Source organism: Macaca nemestrina, chromosome 2, assembly GCF_043159975.1.
Source record: "Macaca nemestrina isolate mMacNem1 chromosome 2, mMacNem.hap1, whole genome shotgun sequence".
Lineage (NCBI taxonomy): Eukaryota > Metazoa > Chordata > Mammalia > Primates > Cercopithecidae > Macaca > Macaca nemestrina.
Genome location: NC_092126.1, coordinates 177,929,867 through 177,955,495, shown reverse-complemented (window position 1 = coordinate 177,955,495; position 25,629 = coordinate 177,929,867). Strand labels below are relative to the sequence as shown.

Below are 25,629 nucleotides of genomic sequence, written 5' to 3'. Positions count from 1 at the left end.
GTCAACATGCAAAATAACTGATCTGCTCTCATGGTCACAATGAGAACTAACTCTCCTTAGTCTAAATGGAAGATTTCAGTGGAAGCCAAACTGTTTTTGTACTCACTGGCTTCTTTTTCAAATATACTATATAAATTCTTAAAAAGACAAAAACATGGAAAGTTTCATTATGACAGAGAACAAAAAATCAGCACTATTGGCTTGTACTAAAAAAAAAATGTTTTGGCCGGGCGTGGTGGCTCACACCTGTAATCCCAGCACTTCGGGAAACTAAGGCGGGCAGATCACGAGGTCAGGAGATCAAGACCATCCTGGACAACGTGGTGAAACCCCGTCTCTACTAAAAATACGAAAATTAGCTAGGCATGGTGGCACATGCCTGTAATCCCAGCTACTTGGGAGGCTGAGGCAGAAGAATCGCTCGAACCAGGGAGTCGAAGGTTGCAGTGAACGGAGATCGCGCCATTGCACTCCAGCCTGGCGACAGAGCAAGACTCCATCTCAAAAACAAAGCAAAACAAAACAAAAATGTTTTAAAGTACAAACATTATATACAGCACAAATCAAATAAAAATGATACTAGAAAAAAAAAGGTACACTTAAAAACCGCCACCAAATTCATCCCTAAAATGAAATGTTCTCTATATGAAAATCAGTGCACTAATGAATACTGGAATAGCATCTGAAATGTGAGGATTCTGACAAGCAGGTCTCTAATATCCCTATTGCTGTACTCAGCATACTGCCTGCCATAGCACAAATGCTTACTATGTGCCTAATGAATTTTTAGATGAAATACATGGGAAAATGCACTGAACCATGGAAGAGAGAGATTTTCTGGACCCCGATTTGCCATTAATAAGGTGTAATTTCTTGGCCAAAGCCACAGGGGCTGACCGACCTCTCCAAGGTTCATTTAGTTTCATCATTTGGAAAATAAAATATAAATTCTGAGGCTACAATAAAACATAAGGCATTATGAAAAAAGTTTTCAAGGACACGAAATTGGTTTTGATTATAACAATAGGTCTATATATGCTATGTACATACATTTATTTGTTCATAAACTTACATTTATATTTATGTGTTCAGGTGCACGTATATGTACTTGTATTTATCAGAGAACTTAAATGAATGTCTTTAAAATACCCCAAAGTAACGAACATAAGACTGTTCCATTTATTTGTTCTTTAGCACAGTATTCAAGTATTCAAATATATACATACAATTTTGCACATAAACACAGATATCATGAAAACAGAAAGGAGACCACATCCCCTTTCACTTTATGAATACCAAGTTTCAGAGTAAGCACAATGTATCAATTTAAAGGATTAGATTAAGAAGCACCATTTTGGTCTTTTAGCTTTTCTAGCCCCCTCCCAAGCATGCCATCAGTGGGTGTTGCTGACTAACTTAGGAACAAACCATGGAGAATTTTCATCTTTGGATATCTCACATAATATTACTGCTAAAAAGTCTTACCTTCCGGGTTTGGTGCTGTATTTCTGTAGTCGTGCTTTAACTTCATCATACGTGAGAAATGCCATGTAACCTGGATGTGTCACAGCTAAGAAATTCCAATTCCGCAAAATAGAGCCCCAAGGCTAAAAAATAAATAAATTAAAAGAGATTATCTAGAGAATATCAAATATTGATTACATACTGAACCATCATTTAATACATTTAACATTATCTTGGATATTTTAAGTTAATCTGACCTTATGTGGTTTAGGTCAACTTTTGTTACCTACCAGCAGACATTCAAGTCTATTGTTCTTTAGAGAAATATGATTAGGCAGAAAACAGATTTTTCAGGAAGAGAATACGGAGAAGAAAAAAGAAAACCACAAAATCTCTTCTCTACACAGTCTATTCTCACTACAGCACTTGTGACCATTTTAAAACATAAATGAAATAATTCTTCTGTTCAAAGCCTTCTAACTTTGAATAAAAGCCAAAGTCCTCATATATTGCTTAGAAGGACTTTATAGGGTTTGATCCCCAGCAGTTCCCCTTTTTGTCTCCATCTGCTGTAACTCTCCCACTTTCTGCATCTTCTCCAGCCTGCTATTGTCTTGAACACAAATGCCCTCTTTCCTCTTAGAGTCTTTGTATTTGCCGATGCCTTTACTTGAATTTTCTTCCCCCAAATATCCATCTCATTCCTGTCTCCAAATGTCACTTCCTCAATGAAGCCTTCTCTGACCAGCATATTTAAAACTGTTACCTCTTGCCATATTCCTCACCTCCGTGTATGTCTGTTTCGTTAACAACTGCTTCATTTTACAGAGTAAGAAACCATATCATAGAACTTACATGACTTGGCAAAGGTTACACATTAACCATAAGCTACATAAGGACAAGGAACATGCCTGTCTTGCTTGCCCATGGGATGCCAGGACCACTGCAGCATCAGATAACAGTAATCAGCCAAGGATCAATGTCACCGAACAGATCCTCTAGTGACTTGTGTAAAAGGCTAGTGTTAACACTACTGTAGTCACATCTGGCTTAACTTTACCTAACTATAAACTTAGGAAAGGTTTAGGGTTTAAAAGTGAGTTACATAAAAACAAAACCTTTCGCATAAGTATTTGGTTTGTACCATTGCATCATTCTCTCTTTAATCTGATTGGTTGTATGTCCAGCTACCAGGGCAAGAGAAAAAAGGCAGGCAGTGATAGACAACTTTACTCAAGGGTGTGGATGAATCATCTCTGTAATTTTTTTAAGGCTGAAGCTACATTTATTCCAAGGAACTGGCAGCATACTCTATCTGATGTGCCAGATTATTAAATCTTCTACATAAAAGAAAAAAAACAAAGTATTTTTACGTTGCCATGTTAAAGCTGTTAAACAGTTATTCTAGACATGATTACTGGTAAAAGTTCCTGCTTTTGTTTGTTTTGAGACTTGTTCCTCATTATTGTTAAGCAAGTTACAAATTTATAAGTCAGAATTCTTCAAGGATTATAACCCTTGAGATGAGGATAACAAAGAATGATTTAGTAATAATAAAGTTTTTAGCCTTTTTCAACATAACAAGAAAAATCTTCGGGGTATTTCCCCATCACACTAAAATACCTAATTGGGCAAGAAAGGCGCTCTAGAGAATAATAATATGAGAGGCTGAAAAAAATGCATGTTTTTAATTTTCTCCCTAATGCATGACTAAAAAATTGCATTAAACATTACTTAGAAAATGTCAGTATGTATTTTTAAAAACTGAGCGATAACTGTTATTCTAGACCCTAGTTTTTGTTTTGTTTTGTTCTACCCATCTATAAAGGACAAGGATGAAAGAAATATCAAACAAATATTTGGGTCACTTCCATTAAAGTCCACACAAATTAGTGGAAGAGTGGTTGAAAAAAAATGCTGAACTTTATAGAGCACCAATGCACAGATCAAAATATAAGTAAAAAAATTGAATTGGTGTTTTGAGCCAACTGCTACAGTATTTAGCAACCATTTCTTAGTACATAACCCAGAGGGCCAGCTTCTAATTGCAAAAATATTTATGTAATAGAATGAGTCTGTGTATTGTTTTTCTTGTATGCAGCCCACTCAAAACAGAAACATGCAGTACTTATGTGCTTTTTATTTTTAAAGTATTTCGATGACTACTGGCTTAAAAAAGGCAAAACAAAGTGTTTTGGAGAATATATTTTTTTTATTTTGCTTTTCAGATTAAAGAAATTTTTTCGTATATAAGAACATAAAATTATCTAGATATTTTAAATGACTATAGAAATTAATGAAGTGAATAAAGGAGACAAGTCCCTCCATTCTCTCAAATGCTACTATTTTCAAGAAGAGCCAGTTACTGACTTATAGCTTAAGTTGGAAGAGGGTCCTCGGCTGGTCTGCCTAGATACTCTCTTTAATTCTTTGCTACAACTGAGGACTTTCCTCTTCTTTGATTTTCCTCACTATTCCATTGATGCTACATATTCCACAGTCACTAGGATATTCTACTAAATACTCCATCCTTATCCTGCTACCCCCAAATTTAGTGCCCCATTTCTCAGTGACCCCATTTTTTCTAATAGTGGGGATACAGAAGAAAAGGAGAACAACAGCCCCAGGGAGAAGGAAGAGAGAAGCAAAATCCCTATAATTCCTTTCCAGGACAGTAGCATGTGCCGATTCCAGCATCTCTAAGTGACTTTGAGAGAAAAGAGAAGGATAAAGAAAAGGAAATAAGGAAGAGGAGGAAATGAGGAAGGTGACCACAGTAAGATCCCTCCAGTGACTCCCAAGTATTTGTTCAGGTTCTGCCTGCATGTAAGAATGAAAGCCAAGAGGAAGCAAACCTTTTTACTTCTTTCATTCCCTCTGTAATTCTCAACTTCATCTCCTGCCCCCCGCTGGCTCCTTCTTAAAAACCTTCTGCTAGTTTCTCTACTTCAGACCCCAAATTCTAAAAGTGTACCTTGCTCACCTTCAGTTCCCATTCTGCTAAATATCCCACTCTCAATAATTTGCAGTCAGAAGAAGTCACTGCCAATTAACTACTAATATCATGGCTATAACTGAATGTATGTTCCTGCAGTCACACAGTATTAGCAAAACATATGTTCATACGTAATATATAAATGTAAGGATTTAATGAATACATTTAAGAAAATCACTTAATTTTTAAAGTTGTATAAAAAGATCAGCAAAAGTTAAACCATCTACTTCTCTATACACAGAACCAATTTTATCATATTTTAAGGCACACATACGATTATATTCAAAGCATTTGATTGGAGTATAGAAATAAACAAATGATGAATCTCAGAAATACACAGGGGCTAAACAAGAGTTCTTCAGCTCCTTCTGTAATCACATTTTTAAAATGATTAGGAATTCCCTGGCCCAGGTAAGATTTTCATTTTACGATCTAAAACTTTTCACAGTAGCTTGACTTAAAAATAGCCCTTTCTTTTCCCATCCCAGTGAAAGTAAATAAGATATATATTCCTTAGAGTATCAAGGCTGACTTGTGCTATTTTAAAGTAAAACAGCTTATAAGAAAATATGTCCACATATTAAATAGCAGTTTAGGTAAGTGTTTAACCAACATTAAGTTGCCCTCATACTTTCAATATATAACGCCAGGGAATTCTAGCATTTAATACCCACAGTAAAAAGTCATCCAGGCTCACCACAAAAATATACTCACTTCCTAGAATGAGCAGTTAGGTTTAATGTAGGAAGATTACTTTTACTCTCTTCCTTGACAAGGTGAAGAAGCAAAGCTCCTACTATTTAGAATCTCTTTGTATCATGTTAAATAAATAAGATAGTCTGTAAAATTATCAGAAACCTTTAAAGAAAGGAGAGGTTCCATTATAAAATGACCAATATCAGATAACTTTTTTTTCTAAAATAGATCTTAAAATCTTTGAAAAACGTAAACTGTCAAACTATAATATACACCAAGGGAATAATCATGAACTCAAAAATTTAAAATAATCAAAAGCACACTTTCATCAGTGATTTATCTAATTGCTTACCCTATATACAAGGTAGAATTATGATTCTGAAATTGTAATACAATGAAATATATCCTATATATTTTTTTTTTTTTTTGAGACGGAGTTTCGCTCTGTCGCCCAGGCTGGATGCAGTGGTGTGATCTCGGCTCACTGCAAGTTCCACCTCCTGGGTTCACACCATTCTCCTGCTTCAGCCTCCCAAGTAGCTGGGGCTACAGGCGCCCACCACCACCACGTCCAGCTAATTTTTTGCATTTTTAGTAGAGACATGGTTTCACATCCTATATGTATTGTTGACAGGAGTTAATCTCTCTTCTATTAATGGGTTCCTTCATAAATTAAAAGCTAATCCTGTGCAATGTGGTTTTTATTACATAAACTAGTCATCCAATCCTTGCTAGCTAGTGCCAAGCAGAATTAAAGATCAGAGAAGTAAAGTTCATGTAACATGAAAAACATGAAACCAACATTATACTCTGATATTTGTTGAAAGCATGTTTCAAAGAGAATAAATTTTACTTCAGATTAAAATAAAAAATTGTATCAGAATATAAGTAAGCCCAGTCTGATCAACTTACCTCATTTACTATATAATTTATGTTACTAAATCATAAAAATGTTAAGCAGAAAATTTTTATTTTGTGACTACTTGAACTGAAACCCATAGATGATATACATTTTAGTGGCAGAGGCAAACTCAAAACACAAATTTCAAGTCTTCATGTTTAAGGTAATTCCATTAAGGCATGCAAAAGAAGAAAATGATAGCATCCATATAATGCTACATTCTTCTAATGTGCTATGTGAAAACAATTATGGAGGATAATTTAAAAGGAAAAACAATAAGCATAACAAAAATGTTCATCTTAAAGTTGTTTACACTAGAGAAAATGCAGGTAAAAATCTAAATTTTTCAAAAGAGAGCTTTGTTAATACTGACATACTATTTTGAATGAATATGACATAGGAACTTATGAAGAATATTTATTGACACTGAAAACTGTTCGTTACACATGGTTGAATGTGCAAAGCAATTTATAAAATAAGTACAGGACACAAGTTCTGTTCTATACAGAACAGTCTGGTATTTCTAAGTTTACTATTTCTCTTTTAACCTAATAAACGCAGAAGGCAAAGGGAAAGATTTTAGATCTAGCTGGAAAATGCCCACCTGCAGTTGTTGCATTCTATCCATCATTGTGCTAAAACATCAACAAAATAAAGTGAGGAAACTAAGTAGAGAGTTTAAAACAAAGCTCTTTTGGATGGATCCTCTCAAAGCTGACAAGCAGCCACCAGGCTCACAGCATCCGATACTCCAAACTTAAGCCAAATGGCTCACTCTAAACTTTTAGCAATGACCAAACATACCAATAAAATTACAGACTAATAGTAATGACACTATTTTCCATATGTTTGTTTATATGTGTGTAAGAGAGAGAGAAACAGAGAGAAAAGAAAGGGAGAGAGGAAGGGAATGGATAGACTAAGCAAGTATAAACTTACCTGAAACAGCCTGGTAAAAATATCAAATTCAAAAACTGAAATGTAATCATTGCAAGTTAAATCAATTGTTGATTTTAGAGCCATTGCTTCCAGGCCAGAGCTAATCTGGTGGACCTCATGAAGGCACTGTCTGAATACTTTCCATGGTACGATAGTTCTGTGCAAGGTGGAAAAAAAGGGAAATAATTGAATCAAGTGTCATTTAAGAAATACCTCCCTTTGAAGCAGCAAAATTCAATAATAAAATTAATATAATTGTATTTGTACTACCAGACAAATATTTGAGAATACTGTTCATATTTCAGAACAAATGTAGTGGGTTCCGTTTAACTCAATTATTTTGCATTTGCTAAGAATAAGACAAAAATTTAAATTAATTTTCTCTCAAACATTTCTAGGCTATCAAGATAGCTATAGAAACACATCTAAAAAAAGGTATTAGGTCAAAGTCTTATGTGTCATGACCTCTTCATGTGTGTATACAAGGTTATTTAATAATGAATCAAGATTTAATTCTCATTTTCTAAAAACAGTCATAAGATGATGGATCCATATAATATACATCCTTTATTCATTGCACAAATGAGTAATATGTATTAGCCAATTCAAGAAGACTAAGATGGAAAGCCATCAAGACATTTCTGCCACAACCTTGATGTTTTCTGCAGAGATGAAAAGCATATGTTATCTAACTTTTCATATTAATACAAAAGAAAAACTTAATTTTTTAAACCAACCACAATGGTTATATCATGGGAGTTTATTCAACATTTATTTATTACTGTATTTTGACTAAATATCATTCAACAAAATTTTAACATGTAATACAGTTACATGATCCAAAAAACTTAGAAGAGCACAGAATGGTAACTAGGGAAACGTCTCTCGACCTCTCCCCATCTGACCAGTTTCCAACTGACCTACCCTCTTTCCCACCATGAAAATTAGTGACACCCAGGATGCATTTCTTAGTTAACCTTCCTGCTTCAGAATAATGCCTATTCCTAACTTGGCAGAAGAAAGAAATCATTCAGTTTTTAAAATTTAAACTACAATTTTTACAACAGAATAGCATAAAAGCCGCCCCTCTTATAAGATAGCATCCTCTTATAAGATAGTAAATATTTAAATCTTAGGTTTTCTTTACTAGTATCTCTGAAATACAAGAATCAGGCAGAATAAACTAAATTGTGCCTGGCCCCATTCTGTATCAATCCACTCAATGAGATATCACCATAAAGGTACAACTTGATATTCAGTAATTTTCTGCAGCAGTGGTTGTCAAACTTCAGCATGCATCCAAATTATCTGAGGCTTGTTAACATAGCCTGATCCTCAACCCAAGATACTATGTTTCAGTAGCACTGGGGTGGGGCCTGAACATTGACAGCTATAAAATGTTCCCTGCAGCTGCTGCTGCTGCTCTAGAGACAACACTTAGAGAGCCTACTATATCTACTCATTGCTAAAACAAGGCACTGTTGGGGAAATACAATTATAGAAATAAAGATAACATCTTTGCCTTTGAAGAACACACTTTAGGGATAGAAGTAAAACCTGTAATGCTAAAGAATCTAGAGTGGGGTATATAAGGACATGCAAGCTGGGTGATGGATACACAGCAAGGGCTGGAGGGATTCCAGAGAAACAGTCTGTGGGAAGTGGCATAAATTAATGGTGAGACAGATTGACAACACTATGCTGTATAATTTATAAGAGAGTTTAGGTTTGAGGTACCATTAAAAGAAAAATATGAGGCTTCATACCTCAAAAAGTTTTTCTCTATGTATGAAAAAAACAGGAAACCACAGAGAACTGAGGAGAGATACCACATCAGATGCCATTTAGAAGAAACACACGTCAGGCTCTGATTAAGGTTAACAAAATGCTGCTGTTTTAAAAACACAAGGAACACTTTTAAGAATATTAGGGAGCTGTTGATTTACAATGAAGTATAAATATGCAATTATGTCCAGCTTCATTATAATTACCATGAAACCAATGTCTAAGAAGTACATTTTTCTTTTCCAAATTAAAGTTTCAAATACTCAGAACACAAAAGGGACATGGATCATGATACTCAGAGTAAAAAAAATATGATCAGAGAACCCGTGACTTCAGAACAGTATAAATTTTATTTTTTGTATGAAGAAGTTAAAGCATTTTGTTTCGTATATAAAGTATACAACGTAAAGTGGTCAAACTGTAAATATTTATTTTGTGTATAACATATAAAAAGTTTTTTTAAAAAAGGCCAAACAGACACCTTCCACATCTGTTACTATAAAAATGATTCTAATCTAGTATGTACAGTGAATTCAATTCATAATTCTTTTGAGCACCTAGTGATTTCCCAGAGCCAGTTATACGAGATGTATGAACTTAAGAAAATTTTGGTCTTATGTACCCCTTCATAATAACAATTTACAAAAGGACAAGTTACATTTCCACAGTACTTGTGTAAATGAAACTTTGTCAGATTACTCGTGATAAACCTCAAACCCAAAGAGGCATTCACTGGAATCTTAATTAGTGGTAGTAATAGGGATTAGGAAGCCAGGGCATTATTTTGTTAACTTTTCATATGTGAATGTTTGCACAACAGATACCCCTCCTTTGATCACCTCAGCAAAACACCCATTATTGTGTAGGAGGTGGGGGTGGGGAACAGAGGTAGGGGGAAGGGGATTTCAAGAATGAAGAATAGATACAGAGTATAACAACATAGTCTTTAAAAACAAACAAAAATTAGATTATTCTCAACTGTTGCACTAAGGCTCTAAACTTTCTTAAGACTAAGTGGCTACCATTCTTTTTTGAGGTGTATGGGAGGAAGGGAACCCAGAGAGCATGAATTTTCACACTTCTATTTAAACTTCTGCAAAAAGACAGCGGTTTCTACTACCTCTTCCTTTAGAGATGAAGCAATTATCTCTAATATGAGAGAAAATATTAATGAGAGAAAATATTAATGGCAAATTGTTTTACAAATGTAGAAATTTCAGGGTGCTGGCAGAGACCTGGGAAGAAGTAAAGGGAAGAGACAGAGACAGAGACAGACAGAGAGAGAGAGAGAGAGAGAGAGAGAGAGAGAGAGAGAGAGAGAGAGAAATGAAAGAGCCAACTAAACTCCAAGTTTTCACTAATCCAAAAACCTTTCAATATGTTCTAGTTGACCCTTACAATTATAAACCACTTAAGTTGCAGGCTGAATTGCTTTTAAAATACAGTGGAAAAGTATAAGTAATTGTCAATCTACAAAGAATAGAATACACATATAATTATATGAGTAATAATATAATTTCAGGATCTTTTTATTTCAAATAAGAGTAAGAACTGCTATTTATTGATGGCTTACTACTATTTATCTATTATACAGAAATCTATTGATGACTTTTTGTTAAAGTGATAGTTCTGTTCATATAATGTCATGAGACATAAGAATATGATAAATAAGACTACGTTATAATCCTGTTATTAGATAATGAGTTCTAGCCTGTCTACCAAAAAAACAATAGTAATCCTCTTTAAAGTCTTGAAAAACAGTATCCTTTCAAAGAAAATGGGATTAATCAGATGCAGGGAAATAAATCTGGAAAGGTGTCAGCTGGTCAGTAGTGGACAGATCACTTAATCTTCCAGGCTGGTTTTCTCCTGTGTAAATGTGGAGAAGTGTATTAGATATTCTAATTTGAAAATCCTGCAATTTTAAGAAAAAGGTAAGAGGAATGGAAAATAGAAAGTGTGAGGAGGATGATTTTTTTTTTAAAAAAAGGTAAAACATTTTCATTAAACCACTAGTTCGTAAAAGGTTAAAAGTTTTAGTTTCAACTGATAGGAAAAACAAAAAACATTTCATACAATACAGGGTGAATATCAACAGAAGCTAGGGTGTTTGCAAACAGGAATTTTGTATACTACTGGTGTGAATGAGAATTTACACAGCACTTCTAGAAGGCAATTGGGAAACAAATTTCAAAAGCCTATACATTATAACTAAGAACATCAACTTCCAGGGATTTCACCTAAGGAAATTATGTCCAAAAAATATACAGCAGCCAAAGGCCCATCCACAAATCTTTGAAATGCAGTGTTGTTTATAAGACAAAATATTTGAAAATAAATATATTCACTAGTAACAATTTTGTGCAGAAAAATATTTATTGTCATGAAAAAGTGTTATTGGGATATTACTAAATGGAAACAGTATTTTTAAAATTTTGTCCTTTATGATCCAATGTTAAACTATAATGTCTGGAGATACCACAAATTTAATAACCGGATTGTGGTGGAAGGGATTATAAGTGATTTTAAAAATATATTTTCTGAATTTGTACACGGTTTTTAACTTTTTATATGTCTAATATGCTCTGGTGTACTAAAAGAATAGAAGATGTACTAAAACTTTTAAATATATGTAATTGTAGAAGAATCAATGAAAAACACAAAGCAGTATCTGCTTATGACATAGCTTTATGTGTAGAAAATACAAAAATTTTACAGATTAAACTATAGGAAATAAGAAAATTGAACATGGTTGCTGAATACAAAATTGATATAAAGTATCAGTTATCTTTCTTATATTGGCTACATATAACTAGAAAATGAAACTTTAAACATTTGATTTTTATAATGCTATCTAAAAGTCCCAAATAAATAGAAATAAAGCTAACAATAGATGAGCAAAGCAAAAATATCAATATACACACATACACAGAGATATAAAAAACATAAATAAAGGTATATAACACTTTAATGGTAGATTCATATTACAAAGAGTTCTTCCCAAATTGGCCTAAAAATTTAATATAACTGAAATAAACAATCCCAGGAGGTATTTTTTTGTAGTAGATACTAATAAACTGGTTCTGAAGTACATGGGAAATGCAAGAGTCAAGAACAAAAAAGGTAATCTTCACTAAGAACATTAACAAGTATATACTCTTTACATTAATTAAGACAATGTGGCATTGGTACAAGCATAGACAAACAGATGGAACAAAACTAAAATTTTAGAAACATGTACCCATATATAAACACTGGATGATATAGTTTGGATATTTGTTCCCCCCAAACCTCATGTTGAACTGTAATCCTCAATTTTGGAGGTAGAGCCCAGTGGGAGGTGATTGGATCATGGGGGCATGTTTCTCATGAATGGTATAGCACCATCGCCTTGGTGCTGTCCTCACGACAGTGAGTTCTTACAAGATCTGGCTGTTTAAAAGTGCATGACACCTCCCTTGCGCTCTCTTCCTCCTGCTCTCACCACATGTGACATGCAGGCTCTGCTTCACCTTCTGCCATGAGCAAAAGCCCTCTGAGGCCTGCCTGGAAGCCAAGCAGATGCTAGCACCATGCCTGTACAGCCTGCATAATGGTGAGCCCAATAAACCTCTTTTATTTATAAATTATACTTGATGTTATATATCCAGTTTCTGTGTTAGGTTGTTTTAGCAGTGCTATAAAGAAATACCTGAGGCTGGGTAATTTATAAATAAATAATCAAATGAATAGGTTAATTGTGGTACAGCTATACAATGAAGCAAGGAGAATGAATAAAGTACTGCTGCATGCAAGTAGAGAGTTGAATTCCATAAACATAAAAAGAGGAAGAAGCCAGTTTTTTTCCAAAACAGTATAATTAGTATGTTTTCAACTATGTATAATTTTATGGTGCTATGTATCAGAACTACTAGGTGGTGACTATGTGAGACTTTCTGACGGGCTGAGAGAGGGCGTCCTCCAAGATGGAGGTAGTAAGGTATTACTATTTTATCTGCGTAGCATATACATGGGTATGTTTACTTCAAAAAATTTCTCACTCTACATGTATGATTTGTGTACTTTTCCCCATGTACATTAAACTTCAATTATATATTTAATTTTTAAAAAATATTACACTAAAAATCCAAGATTAAAAACAAAAAGTAACTACCTTAATTGTTTATTGTTGGTTTGTTCTGTTGCTGTGGTATTAGTGGTGGCAGGTGTTTAAGATCCGTAGCTCAGGATCTTGTAGCTCAGGAATATATACTATCATCCTCATTTTAAACAAAAAGAAAATATGTTCTATATACATTAGCCCAACTCTATTTCTAATTTTATGTAAATTTTGTCAGAAAATTCACCTTGATCAACTAAGATATGTTCAATGTCAGTATCTTTAAATCGAGGGCAAGCTTTGTTCAGAAGATAATAGGATATTTGTAACATATTTGACATGTTTTGATTACATTATGGACACAAAATATTAGCACTGTGATTCCTAAGTCCGTTGACATTTTGTATATAGTTATTCCTTAAATCCAACCTTCTTTTTTCATGACTCCACTTTTTAAGAATATGAAGATAGATTCTTATCAGGCCATTATTACTCTTGCTGTTCTATCAACAAGGGAAAAGCAATTGTTTTCCAGCAATCTACAGAAACAGCGTATCAAAACACTCTGGTCACACAGTCACCATATAGCAAGTCATCTTTGATAGGATGGTAACCATAGTTACCAAGGATATTCATAATTAGATTGAACCACTCTTCCTCATACATGAAAATTCCTGACACTGATAAAGACATAGAGGCTGGGTATTTATGCTGGATAATTTTTATTTGTCAAAAAGCTCATAACACTTCGTCTATAGTGTAGATAAGGACTACTGTCACTTATTGTTTGTGTGTCACTTTTCCAGCCAGAAACCTCTGTGATCGGTGGCACCATTTCTCGAGTTTTCCTCAGGCCTGCTGGGCTCATTCCACCAACTCGACCTGGCAGGCCACACTCACCGTGCACTACCAGCACAGATCCCACACCTGCCAAGGGCGAGTCAGATGTGGAGCAACAAGTGGTGCATGAGCAAGTGAGCGTGGAGTCGGCCACTGCGCACAGCCACGCACATTGGCTGCTGTAGCAGGGCGGGCAGCTCTGGGCACCAGCACAGGCACTGGCTCTGGGCAAGCCAGTGGCAGGATCTGACGTACAGCAAGTGGCTTCCGCTGTGCGTACCTGTGTCTGGAGGAGGGGAACACAGTGGCACCCAAAAGCTTGGAGACTCCAGAAACTACAGAGCCCCAAATGGGGTGTCACAGCCCTAGCTCAGGGAGCCTGTAGGTGTGGGTTCCCCAAAGAGCCACAGCTCTTCTCTCCTTCTCAATGCCCACAATGTGGGGAACGGAGGGAGTAGAGGGTGGGTACATTTCAGCCCTGTTTGTGTTACTGTTTTTTCAGTCCTGCCATTTGGCAGTCCCTGAGTTCTTGTCCCGTGTCCAGGAAGAATGAGGTATACAAACAACTGGAGGGTGGGAAGGCAGAAAGGAGCTTTACTGAGCAGCAGAACAGCACTCAGGAGACCCAGAGTGGGCAGTTCCCTTTCTGCAGGCAGATCATCCCAAGGAGTCAAAGAGACTCAAATTGGGTAGCTTCTTCCTGCAGCTGGTAGTCTGATGTCTGTGTGAGTCCGGCTGGGTCTGGAGGTTTTTATGGGCTCAGAAGGGAGGATGTGTGTGCTGACTGGTCCACAGGAAGGCCCAGAAAAAGCACCGCAAGTTTTCATTCCCACTGTGAACTCCACCAGGAACTGACAGCCCAGCCCTGAGGCTGTAGGCTGTCCCTGTCTTGAAGGTGGGGCTTCAGTGGGGACCTGCGCCTTTCCACCCATGAGCCTGTCTGCCTCCTGCTGCCACCAATCATGTCATCTACAGGTGCCCTGGGTGTTTCTGTGGAGGGTTGCCTGCAGGCCCACATGGAGCTGCCCTCAACTCTACCCCCTTGGCCTCCCTCCAGTGCTCCTTGGTCCCAAAGTTTGGAAAGGGGTGAGTTGGCAGGGAGCTGGCATGTCAGCGCCATCCTGAGTGTGTGCACACCCAGCCAGGTCACAACAGTGCCCATGCTTGGCCACAGCTTTGCTCCATCCCAGAGCAGGCACTGGGAGCAGGGTGAGGCCAGACAACAGGAGCAGGCACTTCCAAGCCTGCTGGGGTAGGGGGACTTCCCGGTCCCCAAAGAGTGTAGGGATGCCCAGGTCCACAGCTGCAGCTGCTCCTGGAAGCACGGGGCTCCAACCTCATTAACGCGGAAGAGGGTGGGGCTCCTGCCTGTTCCCACATCCCGCCCACTCCATGGAGCACACAGTCCTGGCCATGCCTCCCCTATTGCAGCATCTTCACAGCAGCCGCTTCAGACGGGCAGCTGCGGCCATCATTACTTCTCTGTATAGTGGACAAGTATTTTTCACATATTCACATTCTGAAGCCTAAATCTAGAATCATATTTTTATAAGATTGCAGGAACACAGGAAATAGCGTCTTTAGTATTATTTCTAATCTTCTCAATTCTTTCGTTCACATGATAGATTTGACGCTTTCTAGCTTCTGGTCTCACATGCTAACCTTTGAACATAATAAACAATAAATTTGCTATAGTCATAAAATTATTTTTACATAATTCTATTTCTTTTCCGGCTTTGAAAATAAAGTTCATTAGTGGAAAGGAACAGGAAGAGGAGCTGAAAGTATGATCCATAATAATGTGTAAAAATTCCATTTAAAACTTTTCCACTTAGAAGTCACTGACTGTAAAAAATAGAAATATTCCGGTTTTAAAACAATTAATACTTGTTCTTTTCTTTAACTGTTCTTCAGCATATATTCTCTGAAAGTTCACTAATACAGGATAAATTTATGAGATACAGCAGCTCACAGGTTATGCAACATACCTTTGATATGCTGAAGTCAGATTAAATAAAATTTAAAAATTACATACTCCAGAAAGTGCTGCCAAAGAGAGGTTTAAGTAAGGCTTTAGAATGATCTTTCCTTTAGCAATAAGAGCTCAGAATTACAAACAAAAAAAAGTCAATAATAAAATCAAGTTCCTTGTAAGTCTCTCAACATGAGCCAATTAAATTAACAACCAATGGGTGAAGTCTCCTAGATGTATAAGATAAACTGAGGCAAAAAATAAAGAGCTTCTGATAACATTTCTAAAACTCTGAAAGAAAAAACTGTGCATATATTGCTGTGCATAATTAAATCCATCAAAAAGTCATTTTAATAAAACTACTGAAATTTTAAATAACTCCTTTGTTATTAAAGACTAACAAAAACAAATCTACGCAAGAAAAACAACTATAGCATTTCCTATTAATAACCAACATTTAAAATAAGGAAGAACAGAAAGATCAATCATGAGCAGCCTATTACTGAAATGCAAATACCCACATATTGACTTTACTGTTGTTGTTTTTGTTTCTCATTTCATTTTGTTTTGTGGCAGGGTCTCATTCTGTCACCCAGGCTGGAGTGCAGTAGCGTGGTCTTGACTCACTGCAACCTCGACCTCCCAGGCTCAAGTGATTCTCGTGCCTCGGCCTCCTAAGCAGCTGGGATGAAAGCGTGCGCCACCATACCTAGCTAATTTTTGTATTTTTTGTAGAGACAGAGTTGTGCCACGTTGCCAGGCTGGTCTCAAACTTTTGGACTCAAGTGATCCACCTGCCTTGGCCTCCCAAAATACTGGGATTACAGGCATGAGCCACTGCACCTACCCCCTACACACTGACTTTAATAATGATGTGGTTTGGCTGTCTCCCCATCCAAATCTCATCTTGAATTATAGCTCCCATAATTCCCACATGTTGTGGGAGGGACCGGGTGGCAGATAATTGATTAATGGGCAGTTTCCCACATACTATTCTCGTGGTAGTAAATAAGTCACATGAGATCTGAGGGTTTTATAGGGGTTTCTCTTTATGCTTGGCTCTCATATTTTCTCTTCTCTGCTGCCATGTAAGATGTGCCTTTTGTCTTCTGCCATGATTGTGAGGTCTCCCCAGCCACATGGAACTGTGAGCCCATTAAACCTCTTTTTCTTTATAAACTACCCAGTTTTCAGTATGTCTTTTTCAGCAACGTGAAAATGTACTAATACAGTAAATTGGTGCCAGTAGAGTGGGGTGCTGCTGTAAAGATACCCAAAACTGTGGATCCAACTTTGGAACTGGATAACGGAGAGGTTGGAACAGTTTGGAGGGCTCAGAAGAAGAGAGGAAGATGTGAGAAAGTTTGGAACTTCCTAGACACTTGTTGAATGGTTTGACGAGAATGCTGACAGTGATATGGACAATGAAGTGCAGGTTGAGATGGACTGAGATGGAGATGGGGAACTTCTTGGGAACTGGAGTAAAGGTGACTCTTGCTATGTTTTAGCAAAGAGACTGGCAGCATTTTGCCCCACCCTAGAAATTGTGTAACTTTTAACTTGAGAGAGATAATTTAGGGCATCTGGCAGAAGAAACTTCTGAGCAGCAAAGCATTCAGGAGGTGACTTGGGTACTGTTAAAAGCATTAAGTTTTATTCATTCACAAATATATGATATGGAATTGGAACTTATGTTTAAAGAAGAAGTGGAGCATAAAAATTCAGAAAGTTTGCAGGCTGACAATGTGATAAAAAAGAAAAACACATTCTCTGAGGAGAACCTCAAGCTAGCTGCAGAAATTTGCGTAAGTCAGGAGGAGCCAAATGTTAATCACCAAGACAATGAGGAAAATGTCTCCAGGACATGTCAGAGGTCTTCATGGCAGCCTCTCTCATCATAGGCCTGGAGGCCTAGGAAGAAAGGTTTCATCGGCTGGACCCAAGGCTAGGTCTAGGTTTCATCGGCTGGACCCAAGGCTCTGCTGCTTTGTGCAGTCTCAGAACTTAGTGCCCTGCATCCCAGCCACGGCTATAAGGGGCCAACGTTGAACTCAAGCTTTTATTTCAGAGGGTGCAAGCCTCAAGTCCTGGCAGCTTTCACATGGTGTTTGAGTCTGCAGGTGCACAGAAGTCAAGAAGTTGAGGTTTAGGAATCTCTGCCTAGATTTCAGAAGACGTATGGAAATGCTTGGATATCCAGATAGAAGTTTGTTGCAGGGGCACGGCCCTTGTAGAGGTAGACATCTGTTGTAAGAGCAGAGACCTACTTCTGCTAGGGCAGTGTGGCAGAGAAATGTGGGGCCGAAGACCCCACACAGAGTCCCCACTGGGGCACTGACTAGTGGAGCTGTAAGAAGAGGGCCACTGTCCTTCAGACCCCAGAATAGTAGATCTACCGACAGCTTGCACCATGTCCCTGGAAAAGCCACAGACACTCAACATCAGCCCATGAAATCAACCAGGAGGGAGACTGTATCCCTGTGAAGCCACAGGGGTGGAGCTGCCCAAGACCACAAGAACCCACCTCTTGCATCAGTGTGCCCTGGATGTGAGACATGAAGTCAAAGGAAATCATTTTGGAACTTTAAGATTTGACCAGCTCTCTGGATTTCGGACTTGTGTGGGGCTTGTAGAACCTTTGTTTTGGATAATTTCTCCCATTCAGAATGGCTGTATTTCCCAATGCTGGTATCCCTACTGTACCTAGGAAGTAACTAACTTGCTTTTGATTTTACTCATAAAATCAAAAACTTGCTTGCTTTAAATTTTACTCATAAGTGCAAGGGACTCCTGTTGTCTCATATGAGACTTTGGAATGTGGACTTTTGAGTTAATGCTGGAATGAGTTAAGACTTTGGAGGACTGTTGCAAAGGCATGATTGTGTTTTGGAATGTGAGGACGTGAGATATGGGAGGAGCCAGCAGCAGAATGATATTGTTTGGCTGTGTCCCCACCCAAATTTCATCTTGAATTGTAGTTCCCATAATTCCCACATGTTGTGGGAAGGACCTAGTGGGAGGTATTTGAATCATGGGAGTGGTTTCCCACAAACTATTTTTGTGGTAGTGAATAAATCTCACATTGGCTCTCATTTTCTCTCATCTGCTGCCACGTAAGAAGTGCCTTTCGCCTTCCACCACGATTGTGAGGCTTCCCCAGTCACGTGAAACTGTGAGTGCATTAAACTTCTTTTTCTTTATAAATTACTCAGTCTCAGGTATGTCTTTATCAGCAGCATGAGAAAAGACTAACATAAGTAAGTTTTATTTACTTTGCTATTAAGTCACACTTTCTCTACCAGCAGAACATGATTCTAAAAAATCAAAGAATCTGAGATTCTACTCTTCTTGCAAGCTAACAAGTTGGCCTACCAGTTTCATGTATAGTGGCAGAAGACACTGGGTTTCTGTCAAAGGACTGGGTCAGAGTCAAAGGACTTTGTAACTCCCAGCAAGTGCAGTGGCTAGAGTACCAGCATTTCCTTGCACTTGTTCCCTAAACACAAATTCTCCTAAAAGAATGCAAAGACGGCCAGGTGACATCTGCATAAACTGTGGGTTTGATTCTGGAGTAGAATCTAGAACTTGAGGAACCCAAACATTTTATAATGGATAATGCCTGTCCTTTGACCCAGGGAGAAATACTACCTCTATTTTACGAGGCTTTAAGATCCTTGCTCTAGAAGGAGACCATCTCTCCCTTTATTGACCCAAGTAGACACATTCAGCAGAGAAGAGAACAGATGTTTAGAGGATTAAGACCAGGACCTCTATAAATCCAGGGGCACACACTATTAGTCCAGTGGTTCCAAATAGCTTTCAGATATTAAAAAGTCAACTATCTGGGGACCAGGTAGATAATATAAATGAGTAAAGAGGCCCAGGAAAGGACTGTGATGAATTGGAAGAGAGATGATGTAAAAAAAAAAACAGCTGGCACCCAGGTCTAGCCAATTGCTGCCATATCCCAATTCATACCTATTGTTGCCATCATTCCCGGTTTTTCAGTTTCAAAACAATATTTTTTGTGTGAAACCAATAGTTTTTGGGCACTATGAACCATGCCCATGTAAGACAACAAACTTAATGGTGTATATTCTCACTGCTCCACCAACACTGTTCTCTTTTCTCTCTCCCTCTCCTGGGGACTCTCTATTCCCTAAGACACAACAACACTGAAATTAGGCCGAATAATAACCCTAAAATAGCCTCAAGTGCTCAAGTGAAAGGAATAGTCACAAGTCTCTCAGTTTACATCTAATTATGGACATGATTAATTTTAGTGAGAAAGGCATGTCTAAAGCTGACATAGGACAAAAGTGAGGCCTCTTGGACCAAACAGCCAAGTTGTGAAAGGAAAGAAGTTCATGAAGGAAATTAAAAATGCTACTTCAGTGAACACATGAATGATAAGAAAGCAAAATAACCTTACTGCTGATATGGAGACAGTTTTGGTGGTTTGGTTAGATCAAACTAGCCACAACATTCTGTTAGGCCAAAGCCTAATCCAAAACAAGGCCCCAACTCTCTTCAATTATATGAAGGGTAAGAGAATTAAGGAAGCTTCAGAAGTAAAGTCTGAAACTAGCAGAAACTAGTTTATTGAGTTTAAGAAAAGAAGCTCTCTCTAACATAAAAGTGCAAGGTGAGAAGCTACAACAAGTTATACAGAAGATCTAGCTAAGACCATTGATGAATGTGGTATACAAAACAACAGATAATTAATGTAGATGAAACAGCTTTAAGAAGAAAGAAAATGCTGTCTAGAAAATGCTAGAGCTAGAGAGAAGTCAATACCTAGCTTCAAAGCTACGTGATGGGTTCAATCACACCCCAAACCTCAGCATCACGCAAAATGCAATAACTTGCCTATGTACCCCCTAAATAACCTCCAAAATAAAGGTTGAAAAAGAAAAAAACAAAAGCCTCTGATAGTTGCTCACCCTTTCTACCATGTGCGGATATTGCAAAAAGATGTTTGGTCATCCATAAATTAGGAAGTGGGTCCTTACCAGACACTTTGTCAGCACCTTGATCTTGGACTTCCTAGCCTTCAGAACTATGAGAAATAAATTTCTTTTATTTAAAATAAAAAAATAAAAATAAAAATAAAAAAAAGCTTCAAAGGACAGTTTCATTCACTAATCTAAAAATCCTAGGTCCTTTAAGAATTATGGTAAACCTACTCTTTCTGTGCTCTACAAATGGAACAAAAACCTGGATTACTGAATATTTTAAGCCTACTGTTGAGATATGCTGTGTAGAGGAAACAATTCCTTTCAAAATAGCACTGTTCATTGGCAATGCCCCTAATCATCCAAAAGATTTGATGGAGATGTACAAGGAGGTTAATGTTGTTTTCATGTCTTCTAACACAGTACTCATTCTGCAGCCCATGAATAAAGGAGCCATTTTGACTTTCAAGTCTTACTATTTAAGAAATACATTTCCTACGGCTATAGCTGTCATATATTGTGATAGATCTGGACAAAGAAAATTGAAAACCTCATGGAAAGAATTTACCTTTTTAATGTCATTAAGAACACTTATGATTCAAGGGAGGTCAAAATATCAACATTAACAGGAGTTTGGAAACAGTGAATTCCAAATCTCATGGATGACTTTGAGGATTTCAAGACTTCAGTGTAAGAAGTAACTGTAGATGTAGAATTTGCTAGAGAACTAGAATTAGAAGTAGAGCCTAAATATGTGGCTAAATTGATTGAAATCATAAAATTTCAACAGACAAAAAGTTGCTTCTTATAAAGAAGCAAAACAAGTGCTTTGTTAAATGTAATTTACTCCAGGTGAAGATGCTGTGAACATTGCTGATATTACAATAAAGGATTTAGAAAATTGCATATACTTGGTTGATAAAGCAGTGGCAGGGTTTGAGAGGATTGACTCCAATTTTGAACGAAACTCTATTGTGACTAAAATATTATCAAACAGCATTGCATGTTATAGATAAATATTTCATGAAAGGAAGAATCAATTGATGTAGTAAACTTCACTGCTGCCTAATTGTAAGAAACTGCCACAGTCACCTTAACTTTCAGCAGCCACCACCCTGATCAGTCAATAGCCATGAACATCGAGGCACAACTCTCCAGCAGGTAAAAGATTACACCTCACTGAAGGCTCAGCTGCTTGTTAGCATTTTTTAGCAATATTTTTTAGTTAAGGTACATACATTTTTTTTAGACATAATGCTATTGCACACCTAACAGACTACAGTATAGTATAAATACAACTTCTATATTCACTAGGAGGCCAAAAATAATCTATATGACTTGCTTTATTGCAATATGCACTTCATTGTGATGTACACTTTATTGCAGTGGTCTCAAACTAAACCCACAATATCTCTGAGGTATGCGTGTACTAGTAAATTAATTTATTATTTGTGACATTCTTTATGTGATTTTCTAATTGTACAGAGCTGATTTTAAGTATTTATCTTCTTTTTATATCCTGTCTTCCCCAAATTGAATATTGCTTATAGGTAGAAAATTATAATTGGCATCTTAGTTGTTTTGTATCTTGTTACAATGAGTTGAACAAAATAGGCCTCCAATAAATATGTAAGTTTTTATTTTCCTTATTGACATAAAGATACCTGAATTTTTTTTTTTAACAGGCAACAAAGGGAGGTGGCTAACTAGTAGAAATATTAACTAGTGATTCTTTGAATCCTACTTTAGTTCTTTTTTCTTTCTCTTTCTGCTAGAAGTTTTCATTGTAAAAACTCTTAATTTCTCCTGTATACCCCCTCTTTTAATTTAATATAATTAAGTTGTGTTTTCTTTACCTAGAGGGAAAACTGATCTAGTTAATATGCTAGAAGAACATATATCTCACTAGCTGGAAAGGTAAAGAAAGTATTTTCCTTTGTTTCTTAGTAAAAGTGAAAGGAACATACAGGAAACCAAAGAAGGTCCTTATCGCTTTTGCAGGAAATCAATCGTAGAGGCAATAAATTGAGCTATAAATAGATCATTTTCCCCCCCATGATAACCAAGACAGTTTCTTATCTTCAATTCTACTTTTATCTTGGGATACATATAAAATAATTTTTTTAATTTTTCTTTTTTTTTGCTTTTAGATTGCTAGGGAGTATGAAACTGCCATCATACAAAGTCAAATGTAAATTATATTATTTAGAGAATTAATTAATTAATATACTGGTAGTATCTGGAGCACTATTAAAGGTTTAAATTGGTTAATTATTCCACAAAATAGAATGTTTATTATATGCCAGACACAGTTTTATGTGCCTTAGAGGTAAGGTTTAGCTACTTTAAGTCTTCATAACAAACACAGACGGTAGCTATTATTAGTATCATTCACATTTTATAAAGGAGGAAAAAGATGCATAGAAAAACCAACTAGATTCCCCAAAGGCACATAGTGAGTAAATGTTGCAGTCAGAACCTGTCCAGGGACAGATGATCTGGCTCTAGAGTGTGCATGCCTAACCCTAAGTATGCTGTCTCCCAGTCAATCAAGCAAGTAGGCTCCACCTCACACAAACACATGCTCATGCACATTCCTCTACTTCTCAACTCATCTGAATTAAACGTGCAATGGTTCCTGAAAGCCTATATATCAAACATTGTGCTGAGCTACTTTAGAAATACAAAGATGAATAAATAAGCTTGATTTCATGGAGCATATAGTCTAGGGGGAAGTATGACAACTAGACAAATAATTTTAATAAAACCATAAAAATAGTAAATGCAGAAGATAAGTCAGAGATTAGAGAAGTTTAAGAAGAGATCTAGTAATAACACTAATGGGAAAAATCATGAGCAAGATTATCTTTGAGGGATTAGTAAGAATTTTTTATGCCAGGGATTATAAAAATCTTCAAGTAGAAGGAGCAATATGAGCAAAGACATAGAAACCTATCATTGCTGATGTGTCAGGAAAGAGCCAAATAAGCCAATTTAACTGAAGAACAGACGTAAGTAAAGGAAGAGAGAGCTTAAATGGCAGAAAAGTTGCATCTTATATTCATACATTCAACTAACAACTACTGAATGTCTATAATGTATACAGTACATAAAAGACTCATTCAACAACCATTTAGAGAGTAGCTTAAAGATTACATTGAAAATGAGGCTAGCATATGTGAAAGCACTGAATACAAAATCTGACATGGAACAACCTAATAAACGTGTCTGTTTTCACCAACTTTTGCATAGAAAGTCATTGAAGACTCTTGCAATCAAGCAAGAAAGACCTACATAGTAAACATATTTTAAAATATAAATGTGTCTAAAATACAACAGCAACCAAAGTATACAGTAATTAACATAGATCACATGGAAGGGTGTAAATGAACGAGAAAAACTCAGAAAAGTGGACTTCTGAACTGAACTTAAAGAAAGGTGTCAAAATTCTAGGACAGAAGAAAAAGAAGAGGGAAGAGAGGCATCTAAGGAATAGAAATGTAGGAACTGATTATTTAAAAAGAGATCAATTTGTATATAATGAAGGCACTGCAGATTGAAAGTAGAGGATAGACATTGTCCATCCATGCAGTTATTCACGTAGTCTGTTAACAATTATTATTGCTGCTGGGCACGGTGGCTCATGCCTGTAATCCCAGAACTTTGGGAGACCGAGGCAGGCGGATCACCTGAGGTTGTGAGTTCGAGACCAATCTGGCCAACATGAAGAAACCCCGCCTCTACTAAAAATACAAAAAAAAAAAAAATTGCTGGGCGTGGTGGCGCATGCCTGTAATCCCAGCTACTCGGGAGGCTGAGGCGGGAGAATTGCTTGAACCTGGGAGGTGGAGGTTCCTGTGAGCCAAGATGGCGCTATTGCACTCCAGCCTGGGCAAGAAGAGTGAGACTCCGCCTCAAAAACAAAACAAAACAAAGCAAAACAAAACAAAAATATTATTGCCTAAACATTCCAGGAAATGTGTCAGGCTCAAAAACACAAAAATAAGTAAGATGCCGTCTCTGCCTCCAAAGAAACTTTCTAGTCTATTGGAAACCTCTCAATTGAGAAATGGGGGCATGTGAGCAGTTCACTGTAATCTGTTATGACAGATGTGAGCTCAGGTACCTGGCAGCACAGAGTAGGGATATCCATTAGGGTACTAAAGTAAAGCTTCCAAAGTGGCAACACTGGTTAGGGCATGGGTGACTGCCTATCCAAGCAGTGAATGCAACATAAGAAACCAAAGACAATGAGGAGTAAAAAATGAGACATACATCAGGAAATACGAATAGTATTGAGTCGTTTGTTTCTTTGCAGATGAGTTAAGTATACAAAAATCATAAGCAGAAAAAAAGAAGCCAGAAAAAAAAGTTTATAAAGCTTGTGATGTTAATGTAATTTTAGACTTTAACCTAGAATTAATATTCATGGAAACACTTCAAGCAAAAGACTGGAATGATTAGCTCTGCTTTTTAGAGAGCTCACTGGTCCCCTAAGAACAATTGGGTAGGTTGTTATTGGAGATAGGGAGACCAATCAGAAGGTTGTTGGGGTAATGCAGAGTATGAATTTAAATTTGAAGAAGAGAATTTTAAGTATGAAGAGGACAGGATACATAAGAAGATTCAAAAGTTAGTATCTATGTTTCTAATTGAATTATAATTTGTTTGGAAATTTATGTCTATATCTTCTCAATGTTGGTTTTTTTTTTTTCAAGATGGCAGACTGGAGGCAGTGTTAGCATTCCTCTTCCACTTGGAAGGACAGAATAATGTGCAGAGATTCACACTGTGAATTTATTTTCAAAGAACCAACGCAGGAAATAAAGAAAACAGAATCTACAGACCCTGTGAAAGAATTGGTAGGCTACAGCCTACTACATGAGACAGGTGAAAAACTCTAAGTCCTCAGAGTGCGAGAGGGAGAGAGCCTGCCTCCGAGTACACATCCCCACTGGGGAATCTGAAAATCCAGGCCATTGG

At 37.0% G+C, this 25,629-nt stretch overlaps 1 protein-coding gene across 9 annotated transcripts in view; it reads right to left on the bottom strand.

Moving 5' to 3' along the window:
* Nucleotides 1–25,629, bottom strand: part of LOC105477589 (Cbl proto-oncogene B) — a 214,659-nt gene that overhangs the window by 90,185 nt on the left and 98,845 nt on the right. For 8 of the 9 annotated variants that reach the window (XM_071092487.1, XM_071092490.1, XM_071092491.1 and 5 more), the window contains 2 exons: nucleotides 6,996–7,152; nucleotides 1,486–1,607 (listed from right to left, as the gene is read on the bottom strand). In XM_071092487.1, coding sequence (XP_070948588.1) covers nucleotides 1,486–1,607; nucleotides 6,996–7,152 — 279 coding nt within the window. Of the gene's footprint in view, nucleotides 1–1,485; nucleotides 1,608–5,173; nucleotides 5,384–6,995; nucleotides 7,153–25,629 lie in introns of those variants that run through there. The other variant, XM_071092494.1, reaches the window with a different exon arrangement.